A 14,558-nucleotide genomic window follows, 5' to 3' on the forward strand; every position below is an offset into this window, starting at 1 on the left:
GATTTCTCTTAATTATTCGCAGCCCCATTCTCTCTGAAAACACATTTATGCACATAACACAACTTTCTTCTTACTTCTTACTTCCTAGGAAGGGGTAAAGAACTGGTTATGTTGGGCATACGCTCAAGTGTGGTAGGTTTCTTTACCCATCCTACTTTAAGGTGGAGTGTGTTCTTTAAATTTGGTAGCAGCCAGACTTTGAACCAATTCTGTAAGAGAGATTTTTCTCTTAAAAACTTCAGTGGGAAGCATGGCTAAGAGGACAGCTAAGAGTTTCTCTAAGGCATGAAACTTGTGTAATTGAAATTTATATTCCCAGCATTTAACAGACTTCAGTAGCTTATTGGTTTAGTGAATGCCTTCTTCAGATGTTTAAACAATGACCTAATAACATGTGGACTGAAAGTTATATTGACCATTTAATGGTGAATATATCTATCCAGTATTACAGAATTGCAAACCTGTATGGGAAAAAGTAAAATCCCATTATACTTGAACTGAATTCAATAATTTATTATTGGTTTTGTGGTCTCTAGTGCACTGTGAACCTCAGTATTTCTACCTGTATTTGGGGAATTACTTATATTAAACAAAAGTATTAACTGCTTAGTGCTAAATCTTGGATATATTAAATAACACACAGTACCTACCTTCACGGAGTCTAATGGAGAAGTCTAATGGAGTTCTAATGGAGAAGACAGTCTAATGGAGAAGACAAATCTGTAAATACATAGTTTTAAAAAGCTTGTGTCAGGATATTTACTAGCCAGGTGGTAGATATGTGGCTGTTATATTTATTTATTTATTTATTTATTTATTTATTTATATTTATTTATTTTTTTCAATATATGAAGTTTATTGTCAAATTGGTTTCCATACAACACCCAGTGCTCATTCCAAAAGGTGCCCTCCTCAATGCCCATCACCCACCCTCCCCTCCCTCCCACCCCCCATCAACCCTCAGTTTGTTCTCAGTTTTTAAGAATCTCTTAGGCTTTGGCTTTCTTCCACTCTAACCTCTTTTTTTTTTTTTCCTTCCCCTTCCCCATGGGTTTCTGTTAAGTTTCTCAGGATCCACATGTGGCTGTTATTTTTAATGCTACTTTAAAAATGTTTCAAATATTTCATACTTTTTTTTTCTTTTTTTAAATTTGTTTTTCAGATATTTCATACTTTTTAGAAAGTGCTACTTTGAAGGTATGTTCAGTATAGGTTTATTAGATGGTAGGAACAAGTAGGTGTGTAACTGTCATACCTACCAGCAGACAAGGTGATTTAACTGGGTAACTTGGACCTTACCCTGTAGGCATTCTGATGAGAAGTGATGTAATTAGATTTAGAATAATAAATATTAACTACTTCACAGGTTTAAACAACAACAACAAAAGAAAACATTAAAGTGCTTTTAAACTATTAAGTGCTTTATAAAAAAGATGGTTTAGCTCTTGTCTGTGTCTCCAGCTGTATCTTAAAACTATTTACCCCCTTACTCTATGAGCTGACTATGCTGACTTTTGTTGAATTCCCTAAACCTCTTATGCTCCTCTTGTCTTAGGGCTAGACAGATGTTATTTCTTCCACCAGGAGTGTTTCTCCCTTCTTGCCCTACACTTGCTACCATTATACGTTACCATTTCTCAGAATTCCCTTCATAGGTCACATACTTCAGAAAGCTTTCCTTGACCACCCTACCCCACTCCTCCACTAAAATTTTTAAAAAGAAAAAAAATAGCAAAGTCAACAAAATATACCCTGGTCCTTTGACTCCATGTCCTCATACTACTGAAGTACTTACTCAGTTTGTTAAGTTTTAGAATTTTGTTTCCTAGAATGAAGGGAGGGACCAGGCATATCTTGCTCTTATGCTAGACATTTTGGAGGAACTCAGTAATGATTTGTTGACTAAATGAATTGTTAATGACATTAATAATAAACATTAACACATTTTCACAAAAAGACTGTAAATCATTTTTCTAGTGTTGGAATCATTCCTTTTGTATCTAAGATAGACTTAGGCAGCTCACTATACTAATAGGATATGTTTGCTTGTTTGTGAAATGAAGGTTTCAGACCTTTCCAGAAGCAAACTCTGTTGAATAGCATCATGAATTAAAGCTATGGAAATGACTTATTCAGAAAGTACTATAATTCTTGTGATAGGAAAATTTATCATGTATAAAAGATCCATATAGTGAGTCTAACACTCTTCAACTGGGATCTAAAAAAAAGTAGAATATATAGTTTACTCATTTGGCCACTTGAAAATTAATGATGTTTATTATACAGAGGAGTTACGAGTTTAGAGGTAGAAAAGAGAGTTGTGGGGTTTCTGAGTGGTTCAGTTGGTTAAGCATCTGACCCTTGATTTCAGCTCAGATCATGATCTCATAGTTCATGGGTTTGAGCCCCACATCAGGCTTTGTGCTGACAGCGCACAGAGCCTGCTTGGAATTCTCTCTCTCTCTGCTCCTACCCCCACTCGCGTGTGTGCTTTCTCTCTCTCTCTCAAAATAAATAATAAAAAAAATTTTTAGAAGAAAAAGACTCTTTAAAAGAAAAAGAACTCTTTAAAATAACTCTTTAAAAGAAAAAGAGTTCTAAGAAGGGTATAGTCAAATTTTTTGAAAGAATAGTTGGCCAGGATATGGATAGGATGTCTAGCACAATGCCTGGCCTGTAATAGGCACTAAATGAGTATTTGTTGAAGACATATTTATAAAAATGTTTGAAAGGATTTTAGTTTTTTATGCTTACTGTCTCTACTTCCTCTCTTTTTATTAAGACCTTCAAACAAACATAATTTGTTTTCCATTCTCTATCACTCCAATAGGATTTCTAGGGTGACCTAATGCCAGGTCTAATGAACGTGGGTTTTTGTTCGTTGGTTTGTTTGTTTTGTTTTTACATCTATACTGTATTTGTTGTTGTGGATCACTCCCTCCATGAAACATTCTTTCCTTGGTTTCATAATAACATAAAGGGTCTCCTCTTTTCAGACCTTTCTTTTGTGAGTTTTCTACAGCCATTTGGTCCTTGATTTTTGGTGTTCTTAGTGGTTCTTTTTTTAGCACTCAGTCTTATCAATGGTTATTAAACCTGAGATCAGTATACTCCTGACTGATGGAGGGGTGTTTTATGTGGCCTTTGAATTTCCTGGAATTATATGTAAAATTTAGTGTATGTAAACGTGTACATATTTCTGGGAAGAGAAAGTTCAAAGGTCTCATCGGCTTCAAAGAGTCTAAAATTGAAAGGTTAAATGCCTTCTTTGGGTGATCTTATCCATACCTAGCTTTAACTATTAGTTTATATACTAAATGACATGTTAATTAAATACATGTCTGAGTACTTTGCACCAAGCACTGTTCCAATTCTTAAGGATACAGTGCTAAATAAGACAGGCAGGGTCCTAGATCTCATGGAACATACCCTGAGATTTCACTTCTAAGCTAAAGATCTGTATTTATGTGTGTGTGTGTGTGTGTGTGTGTGTGTGTGTGTGTGTGTGTATGTTTTGTGAAGGTAATTTTTTCAAGGTAAGACCTAGAAAGATAGTTTGGCCCTTTGAATACTAGCCTAATTTGGGTGTCAGCATATGGGCAAGAGGTACAGTGTAATGGAACATATCTATAAAACACTAAGTAATTTATATTCTCAAGGCATTTACTCTTTTAAAATAATCTGCCAAGTTGAAAGTGAAAATGGGTTTAAGACTATGTAAGTGAACCATGGCATAGGGGGATAGTGTTTGAATGAGTTCTGAGAACCCATGCTGTGGATCTAAAGATAACATATGTTATGTTGTGATATAATAAGGGATATATGTTTGGTCTTTATCCCCAGTTCCTGTCACAGAGCTCCTAAACCCTTGAAATTTCCTCAATGGTAGGGTTGATAGGAATATCTTTTGTTATATTTAGTCTTATTCCTGAGTTTCTGACACAAGAGCCTCTAAGACCTTTGGGGTTTCTAGAATGAGTATCTTTTTGTATGCTAATGAGATGATCTGTGGCTGGATAGCTTCAGATTGAAGGCTGGTCACCCAGAAGACCAGGATCCCTGATTGGAACTTTAGTCTCATTCCCTGAGTTTCTGGGAGGGGAGAGGATCTGGAGAACACTCATGCCCATGGAATGAAACCTCTATAAACCCCCCTAAACTACAGGGTTTGGAGATCTTCCAGGTTGGTAAGCACATCAAGGTGCTGGGATGGTGATTAGCTTAGAAAAAGTATGGAAGTTCCTTTGCTTCGCCTCTCCCCCCTCACTTTGCCCTATGTATCTCTTCCATTTGACTGTTCCTGAATTATATGCTTTATAATAAAACCATAATAGTAAGTGAGTTCTTATCTAAATTCTGTGATTCATTCTAGCAAACCTGCAGAGGAGGTTGTGAGAACCCCAGACTTTATAGCGAGTTGGTCAGCAGTACTGGTGGCCCTGACTTGTGATTGATGTCTAAAGTGGGGGCAGTTTTGTGGGACTGAGCCCTTAACCTGTGGAGTATGAATGACCTGCTTTTTTGTTTGTTCATTTCCTCTTCAACCTTGTAAGATTTAGTTCAGACCCTGTGGAGAGTGAAAGTCCAGCTGATTTCTAGTTGTTAGTAGAAGGAATTAACTGTGGTAACTTGATTTGCTAAGACCATTTAAGATCTGTTTTCATCTTACAATTTTTATTTTCATTTTTAGACTTTGAGCTTTAGGGATTCAGATAATGCTTATAAAAGTAGAGAAAATCCCTTGTGCTTCTTTTATACTTATTCTTTAGGGGCCTGTCATTGATTATTTAACTTACGTGTTCACCAACAATGTAACTGTTTAAATCTATTCTGCATCTGTCTATAGAAGGAAAAGGTGAGTAAGTGTGTTAGATTTTCAGAGGTAGAAGTAAGAAAGCATATATGTGATTTGTGAATTGGAGAGTTTTTTCTATCTTAACTATATGAAAAAATGATCTTTTGTTTACTGGATTAGGTACTGTTTCTTTTTCTCAGTTATTATTTCTGCTGTTATCAAAATGCTGCTTTTAAAAACTTTTCAGTTCACTCTTATTTTATAATATGCAAAGTTGTTCTTGTGACAGTTTTGTTTGCAGGTGCTTTTTATCTTACTTTCTTCTTTCCATTTATTATTATGTGTGTAACTGAAAGATTTCCTTTGTTCTGATTTTTTATGTGGTTTATTTTCCTGCATGGTTGTGTATCCTTATACATTATATGTACTGTTGTAATGTTATTAATGAAGTTTTGTGGTGAATATCCTGTCAGTGCTGATACCAAATATGATCCTCTGAGTATGAAATTTTGCATTCTTGAGTGAGTAGGTGAGCTTCAGGAGCACCTTGGATTTTTGAGATTTCTATGCATAATTTTATGTGTTTCTTTTTTTCTGGGAAAATGATCCCTAGCTTTTATCAAATTCTGAAGTTGTCTGTAACTTCAAAAAAATTAAGATCCATAGTTGCTTCAAGGGATGGAGGATCTTTGTGGCAGACTCATGACATTTGTTACTTTTATAGTTGTGACATCAATTGTGATGTCTTTTTAATCTTATAAGGGGTCTATTGCTCTTGTTAAATTGATTTTCTGCTTTATGAACTTTGACATACCATAGACGTACATTAATATGACCTTATTTTCCGGGGCGCCTGGGTGGCTCAGTCGGTTGAGTGTCTGACTTTGGCTCGTGATCTTGTGGTTCGTGAGTTTGAGACCCGTGTTGGGCTCTGTGCTGACAGCTCAGAGCCTGGAGCCTGCTTCAGATTCTGTGTCCCCCTCTCTCTCCGCCCCATCCCTGCTTGTGCTCTGTTTTTCTCTGTCTTTCAAAAATGAATAAACATAAAAAAAATTTTAAATATGGCCTTATTTTCCTGAAAAGTTGATTTCAATTTCCTTGTCAATTTTTTGGCATTGATCAAATATGTATGTAATAACAACTTTATTTTTTTCAGAGATGCGAGATAAAATGAGAAAATGGAGAGAAGAAAACTCACGAAATAGTGAGCAAATTGTGGAAGTTGGAGAGGAATTAATTAATGAATATGCTTCTAAGCTTGGAGATGATAGTGAGTTCTTATTCATGCTTAGTTCATGTTCTATTTATGGCTTTTAGGTTTTTTAAAAACCATATTTTCATTATGTTTTCCTGCTGTTCAATCTATGATTTGTCCCCTTTTAAGAAGAGTTTTCAGGAAGTCAATGATACATCATTTTGAGAAGGATTTCTAATTCCTGGTTGTAGTGGAGCTATCAAATAGGCCTTTTTGTTTTAATGACCACAGGGCTATCGTCCTGATCTGGTCACAATGTGCCTCATAAAGAATGTTTTAGAAGAGCCCAGGTATTAAACAATGGGAGATCTTTTTACTTTGTAAGATACTAAGATATTTTATATTACTGAAAGTATATGAGGATGCTTTCTTAATTCCAGATATAATATGGTATATCAATTTTTAGTTATAAGTGACTTTAAAATATTAGAAACAAGAAAAATATCTAATTTCTGCTGGGAGATTTTGACATTAAATTCAGTTTTTTCCTCTCTCTCTATATTTATAGTTTGGATCATATATGAACAAGTAATGATTGCAGCCCTAGACTATGGTCGAGATGACTTGGCATTGGTAGGTATTTAAACTAATTTTATTTCATTTTAAATTTGCTTCACGAAGTATATATAAGTAGCTAAGACTTAGTATATGGCTTGTATTTGAGTGTTTTTATAGCTAGTTTTCAGTGCTACTCTTTTTTTTTTTAAGTTTTTTTTTTTTTTTTTGAGAGAGAGTGCAAGCGGGGGAGGGGGAGGGAGAGGATAGGATCTGAAGCAGGCTCTGCGCTGACAGCAGAAGAGCCTGATGTGGGGCTTGAACTCACAAACTGTGAGATCACAACCTAAGCCAAAGTCAGGTGCTCAACTAACTGAGCCACCCAGGTACCCCTTCATTACTACTCTTAAGAGTAGGTAAGACTAACTAGGTACTTGGGGACAGCGAACGTTCTTAAATCTTCTTAACAGTACTGAAGAAGTTAAATTGGTTGGTGAAGATTATACACTTAAGAGTTGAATTATGCTATATTATAGATTTTAAAATAAGCAGCGGATGGTTTAAAACAAGTTTTTCTTTTGGGTTGTGGAATGACTTTCATAGCACAGTCACAGACTTAGGATGATTTGACTTAGGATTTTTTTTTTTTTTTAACTTTTTTTTTTTTTTAACATTTATTTATTTTTGAGAGAGAGAGAGAGACAGAGCATGAGCAGGGGAGGGTCAGAGAGAGGGAGACACAGAATCCGAAACAGGCTCCAGGGTCTGAGCTGTCAGCCCAGAGCCCGATGCGGGGCTCGAACTCACAGACCGCGAGATCATGACCTGAGCCGAAGTCGGACGCCCAACAGGCTTCCCTGACTTAGGATTTTTTGACTTTATGATGGTGTGGAAGCAATATACATTCAGTAGAAACTGCTTTGAATTTTGAATTTTGATCTTTGCCCGGGCTAGTGGTAGGTGGTATCATGATGCTGGGCAGTGGCAATGGGCTGCACCTTCCAGCAGGCATGTGATCACAAGGGTAAACAATCGATAAACTTATTGCCATTCTGTACCCTTACAGCCATTCTGTTTTTCACTTTCAGTACAGTATTTAATAAATTACATGAGGTAGTTGATACTTCATTATAAAATAGTCTTTGTGTTAGATGATTTTGTCCATCTGTAGACTAATGTAAGTGTTCTGAGCATATTTAAGGCAAGCTAGCCTAAGCTATTCTGTTCAATAGGTTGGGTGTGTTAAATGCATTCTTGACATTCAGTATTTTCGACTTACCATGGGTTATGGGATGTAACCCCATTGTAAATCGAATATTAAATACTCTTTTGCAGTGCTTTAAATGTATCTCTTTCTTAAATTACTAGAAAATCCTAACATACATAGAACATGACTTAAAATACTAAATATAGCTTTTAAAATAAAAGAATAACTCATGTGGTAGGCACTGTGCTATAAATGCTTTATAGCAGGCTTTATTTAATCTTCACTTTGATTTGTGCTTGACACTATTGTTATATTAATTTTATATATCAAGAAGTAGAGGTTTCTGCTCTTTTATTCTATTGTTTTATAATCCTGAGTTCTTAAGTATCATCTCCTCATTTAAGCCAAAAAAAAAAAAAAAAAAACATGCAAACTGAAAGTTGAAATACCAGGAGAACATACTCATATCTGAATTAGCATTATTTTTTCCAAGGTAATTATGTTATATTGTCTCTACACCTAATTTTAGTGGAACTGTTAGTGGTAAATAAATATTCCATAAAATCTTTTGGATTACCTTCAGAACCTATGAGGTATAGTCTTTGTAATATTCACAGAGGTGGCAGCTTACATCTTAAGGGAGATATTAAGGTTTTTTTTTAAGTAGCTAAATGCCATTTGACAAATTAGGAGATCATATTAGATAATATTGATAACCAAAGCAGGAGATCAAATTAAATGCTAACTTTTTTTGTAACTTAGTATTTTTTTAATGATTCAGAATTTCTACACAGCTTGATTGACCAAATAATATGAGTTTTGTGTGGTGTCATAGAAATAAATGAACATCATCTTTATTTTTAACTAATTGTAATGTTTTTCTTAGTGTGGCAGATTTTTAGCCACATACTTGGAAGCAATACTTGCAGATCATATTAAAACTTATTTTATTACTGATTAATAGTTTCTTCACTAATGAAATGTATTTTTTTGGTCACTTATGCTTTGGGGCACTAGAATGGACCATTTTTATAACCCTCGACATTTCTAGCATTCAGATGTTGGTGAGATCATAGTTGGTGCTCAGTAAGTATTTGATTATTTAAATTAATGGATGAATTATGTATATTTCCCAAAGGAGATTGGCTCCATAGACCTGGTGTCTGCATTTTATGACCCCAAATCAGGTTATGTGTACTGACAAGATGATTGATTAATACATGATTTCAACAGGGAAAAATTGAACAAAGTGTTAATATTATTTGCTAGGGACTTGAGAATACTATCAAAGAGCTTAATTTTTATAAAGAGAATACTTAGGCAATAGTTAGAAGCAAAAAACCTGGAAGCTGTTATAAGCATTTAAGTTGGGTCTGGCACATTATGGAAGCAGTTTTTTTTTTAAAGTTCTTTTATTATTTCTGAGACAGAGAGAGAGAGAGAGAGAGAATGAACAAGAGGGCAAGGGGCAGAGAGATTGGCAGACACAGAATCTGAAGCAGGCTTCAGGCTCTGAACTGTCAGCACAGAGCACAAAGCAAGGCTCGAACTCATGAATTGTGAGATCATGACCTGAGCTGAAGTTGGATGCTTAACCGACTGAGCCACCAGGCACCCCAGAAGCCATTTTTAAGGAGGAATAATATGGCAATATCTCAAGACTTATTAGTGTACTCCATGACCTGCTCATTTTCCCAGTTAGGATTTTGAGAACTGATTGTTATTCCCACTGTAATTTCAGAGTTCTTCTTTTACCCCATTATTTATTACCAATTAATTTCACTTCATGTCATTAGATTACACAGATGAAATGATTTAAGAAGATACACTGAAGACTGTAGTCCATTCCTTGTAGCCCATTTGGTACATGTAATGTAATTACTACTATTTAAGCCTTTTTTACCAATTATTTTTTCAGTTTTGTCTTCAGGAGTTGAGAAGACAGTTCCCTGGCAGTCATAGAGTCAAGAGACTAACTGGGATGAGATTTGAAGCCATGGAAAGGTAACTGAATCTTAAAAACAGTGTGATCCCATTTTAAAATGGTAAACATGGGTATAGATGTAGGTCCTGCCTACATGGCAACATTGTTAATTGTGCAAGATTTTTTGCTACTGAGTTTCAGAATAGTGTCAGTGCTTCTCAGCATAAGTTTTGCCAATTACTCCCAATAAATAGGATTTGACATAGGAGTGTAATTCATTTACCATCTCTGGCCTAGAGAAATGGGATCATGTTCTGGAGTAAGGACAGTTTTATATCCTCTTTCTAGGATTTATTAGCTGTTTACCTGACACGTTATTTAACTTATTTTTGTTTAAGCCTTTTAGCTTTACTCCTTTGCAAAACAGGAATATTACCAACTTGTCAGGGTTGTTTTGGGAATTAGTAATGACATGTGTGTAGTATCCATACAGGCATTCAAGGTATAGAAGGTATTATTATTTTTTTAATTGAGATACAATTGACATTCCGTTGGTTTCAGTTGTATGATATCATGATTTGATATTCATATATATTTTGAAATGATTACCACAATAAGTTTAGTTAACGTGCATCACCATACATTGTTACAATATTTTTTTCTTATGAGAACTTTTAAGATTTACTCTCTTAGCAACAGCTTTCAAGTACACAATAGTATTGTTAACTATGGTAACCATGCTGTACATTATATTCCCAGGACTTTAACTGGACGTTTGTACCTTTTGACCACTGTTACCTAGTATGCCCACCCCCACAGCCCACCTCTGGCAACCACTAATCTGTTTTCTGATTCTATGAGTTTGTGTTCTTTTTGATTCTACCTGTAAGTGAGATTATACAGTATTTGTCTTTGTCTTTGTTTTTGACTATTACACTTAGCATATGCCCAGGGTCATCCAACTTCATAAATAGCAGAATTTCTTCCTTTTTTATGGCTGAATAATATTCCATTATATCAGACTTCTTTATCCACTTATCTGTCACTGGATACTTAGGTTGTTTCCATGTATTGGCTACTGCAAATAATGCTGTAGTGAACATGAGTGTGGAAATAAATATCTTTTCAAGATAGTGATTTTATTTCTTTTGGATAAATACCCAGAAGTGGAATTGCCAGATCAAATGGTAGTTATATTTTGAATTTTTTAAGGAACCTCCATACTGTTTTTCATAGCGGCTCTGCTAATTTACATTCCCACCCACGGTCCAAAAGGGTTCCCGTTGCATACTTGTCAACACTTACATCTTGTCTTCTTGACAATAGTCATTTTATTATGTGTGAGGTGATAGCTCATTGTGGTTTTTATTTTTGTTTCCCTGTTGATTAATGATGTTGAACACTGTTTCATATACCTGTTTGCCATTTGTATGTCTTCCTCGGCAAATGTCTTTTTCAATTCCTCTGCCTCTTCTTAGCCGCATTTTTTTTTTTTGCGATTGTGAGTTTGTTTTGTTGTTTTGTTTTGTTTTTGTTTTGTTTTTATTTTAGAGAGAGCCAGCAGGGGAGATGGGCAGAGGGAGAAGAGACAGGGAGAGAGAGAATCTTAAGCAGCTTCCTTGGCCAGCGTGGAGCCCTATGTGGGGCTCAGTCTCACAACCGCAAGTTCTTGACCTGAGCCAAAGTAAGGAGTGGGACACCCAGGTGTCCCTGTATAAAGTCTTTATATGTATTAGATATTAACTCCTTATCAGTTATTTGCAAACATCAGATGATTTGTAAATATTTTTTCCCATTCTGTAAGTTGTCTTTTCATTTTGTTGAATGTTTTTTTGTTGTTGTTTTACAGAAGCTTTTTAGTTTGATGTTGTCCCATTTCTTTATTTTTGCTTTTGTCGGCCTTTGCTCCTTCTAAAAAATTATCACCAAGACTCTTGTCAGAGAGCTTACTGCCTATGTTTTCTTCTAGGAGTTTTACGATTTCATATATTATGTTGAGGTCTTTAATCAATTTTGAGTTGATTTTTGCATATGGTATAAAGATAGTAGTCCAGTTTTATGTCTTTTGCATATGACTGTCCAGTTTTCCCAGCACCATTTATTGAAGAGACTATCCTTCTCCCATTGTATATTCTTATCTTCTCCTTGGTAAATTAATTGACCATTTATGTTTGGGTTTGTTACTGGATTCTCTGTTGTGTTCCATTAATCTGTGTGTCTCTTGTTATGCCAATACCATAATGCTTTGATTATTATGCCTTTTTTATATGGTTTGAAGTATGATGTCTTAAGCTTTGTTCTTATTGTGCAGGATGGCTTTGGATATTCAGGGTCTTTTGTGGTTCCATACAAATTTTGGGACTTTTCTAGTTCTGTGAGAAATGCCATTGGAATTTTTATAGGAATTGCATAGAATCTTTAGATTACTTTGAGTAGTATGGAAATTTTACCAATAATCTTCCAATCCATGGGCATGGATATCTTTTGATTTTCTTCAATTTCTTTCATCAGTGTGGTATAGTTTTCAACATACAGGGCTTTCACCTCTTTGGTTAAATACATTCCTGGGTAGTGTATTCTTTTTGATGACTTGTAAATGAGATTAATAGATTATTATTAGTATATTATTAATGTATTAATTTATTAATAGATTATTATTAGTGTATTAAAATGAAACAGATTTTTATATCTTGATTTTCTATCCTGCAACCTTACTGAATTTATTTATTAGGTCTAACAGTTTTTGATGGGATCTTATGTTCCATTAAGCTATGTTTATCTGTATTGATCTATCTCTCAATTTTAGGGGCAGTGGTTTACTTGGTCAATTTTCTGATGGATCTAAAAAGAGTTGTTGGTTTGTTAACTTTGTTTAGCCTTTTTCTTGTGAGGATGGGAGTGATGACTTTCAGAATCATCATGTGCCAAACCAGGAACTAGAAATCTTGAGCATCTTTTCATACAATTACTGGCCATTTGGAGAAATGTCTATTCATATTCTTTGCTTCTAGATGGGAGTTACTTATAAGAGTTCTTTAAATACAGTCTAGATGCACGTCCCTTGTCAGATAATATGATTTGTAAAACTTCTCACATTATGTGAGTTGTCTTTTCACTTGCCTAATGGTATCCTTTGATTACAAATGTAAGTTTTTTATTTTTTATGAAGTCCAGTTCTGTTTTTCCATTGTCACTTGTACTTACGGTGTCATGTAGAAACCATTGCCTAATCAGGGTCACAAAGGTTACACCTGTCCTTTCTTCTAAGAGTTTTATGTTGCTGTTAGTTTTTATATTTAGGTCTTTGATCTGTTTCAGTTAATATTTTTTATGGGGTGAGGTAGTTGCCCAACTTTATTCTTTGGCATGTGGATATCCAGTTGTTCCAGCATCTTTGTTGAAATAACTTTGCTTTCCCCATTTAATTGTCTGGCACCCTTGTTGAAAATTAATTGAATGTAAATGTGAGGGTTGATTTCTGGGCTTTCAGTTCTGTTCCATTGATCTATATGTTTATCACATACCACAGTGTATTGATTCCACACTATTGATAGTGTAGCTTTGTGGTAAGTTCTGAAATTTGTAAGTATGAGGCCTTTGACTTCCTTCTTTTTTTTCCCCAAAGAGGATTTTGTCTATTCTGAGTCCTTTGAATTTATTACATATGAATTTTAGGGTTAGCTTATTGCCCCTTACTTTTTTAATTTGGTGTTTTAAGTAAGAGGTAACTTGTACCTAGTTATAGTAGCTTTTAATAAGCAAGATGTATTGATATAATTTTTCTTAACCCTTTTGTTCCTTGGCTTTTGGCTTACGTGTTTGTTTATATGTACATTTTAATCTCATTGGATCTTCTCTGTAAGCAAGCAAAGGGCATAAAGAAAAATAAATAAAATAGTATTATTTTAGGTTAACAGAAAGTAATTTGAATCAGGGGACGGAATGGAAGACATCTACAAAGGATTGTTCCTGAATCAGTGTTCTACTCTAATATCCCTTTTTGTTTTATTTCAACTATAGTATATCTAGTATTTTTACACCATTCTTAAAATATGTAAATAGCCAAACACATCCCAGAATCCAACATGAATGATTTTTAAAATTATCTTGTAAAGGTTTGAGAGGTACTAGTTTCCAAAGGACACATTTTAATAGTTCCTATCCCTCCACCCCCTTTCTAACTGTACAAAAAATTGATATGGTAACAATAATTTACTCTTAAGTCAAGTTTTCTAAGATACCTAGTGAACTTTAATTTCTTTACACCTTGCTCTTTAATTGAAACTCATATAATCATTTTACCTAGTAAAGTTTTGCTGTTGTGTTTTTTAATTTTTTTTCTCCTGAAAGAGTTGCTATTATGTGTCTTTGTTACATGGAGCCATTAACCATTGATTCTCATATACGATTGTGTGAATTAGAGTGATCTGTGCCCTTTTAAAAAAAATACGTAGTTGCCTAATCTCCATTTTACTGAGATCAGTTTGTTAGTGGTGTAATCCAGAATTTTCTTTAAAGGAAGCCCTGCAGGAGAATTGACAAGTAGGTTTGAGAACATTGCTGACTAAAGGTAAATTTTTGTAGACCTGCAGTGTATTAGGAGTCTCTAGAGAAACAGAATCTAGAGGGTATTTGTATACATATATGGGGTAGGAGGAGGGAGGTAGGACGCAAAGGGAGAGGGAGAGAGATTTACTATGAAGCAATTATGGAGGCTGAGAAGTCCCAGAATCTGCTATCTGCAACTTGGAGAGCCAGGAAGTTGGTGCTGTAATTCTGAGTCCAAGTCCAAAGGCCTGAGAACCAAGGGAACTAATGGTGTAAATCCCATACTGAGGGCAAGAAAAGATGAGATGAGATGTCCCAGCTCATGTAGTGAGAC

General features: G+C 34.9%; 1 protein-coding gene across 2 annotated transcripts in view; it reads left to right on the forward strand.

Moving 5' to 3' along the window:
* EMC2 (ER membrane protein complex subunit 2) overlaps positions 1–14,558 on the forward strand; it is a 50,997-nt gene that overhangs the window by 649 nt on the left and 35,790 nt on the right. For both annotated transcript variants that reach the window (XM_042924340.1, XM_042924341.1), the window contains exons 2-4: positions 5,952–6,065; positions 6,559–6,623; positions 9,671–9,756. In XM_042924340.1, coding sequence (XP_042780274.1) covers positions 5,952–6,065; positions 6,559–6,623; positions 9,671–9,756 — 265 coding nt within the window. The remainder of the gene's footprint in view (positions 1–5,951; positions 6,066–6,558; positions 6,624–9,670; positions 9,757–14,558) is intronic.

Source organism: Panthera leo, chromosome F2, assembly GCF_018350215.1.
Source record: "Panthera leo isolate Ple1 chromosome F2, P.leo_Ple1_pat1.1, whole genome shotgun sequence".
NCBI classification, from domain to species: Eukaryota; Metazoa; Chordata; class Mammalia; order Carnivora; family Felidae; genus Panthera; species Panthera leo.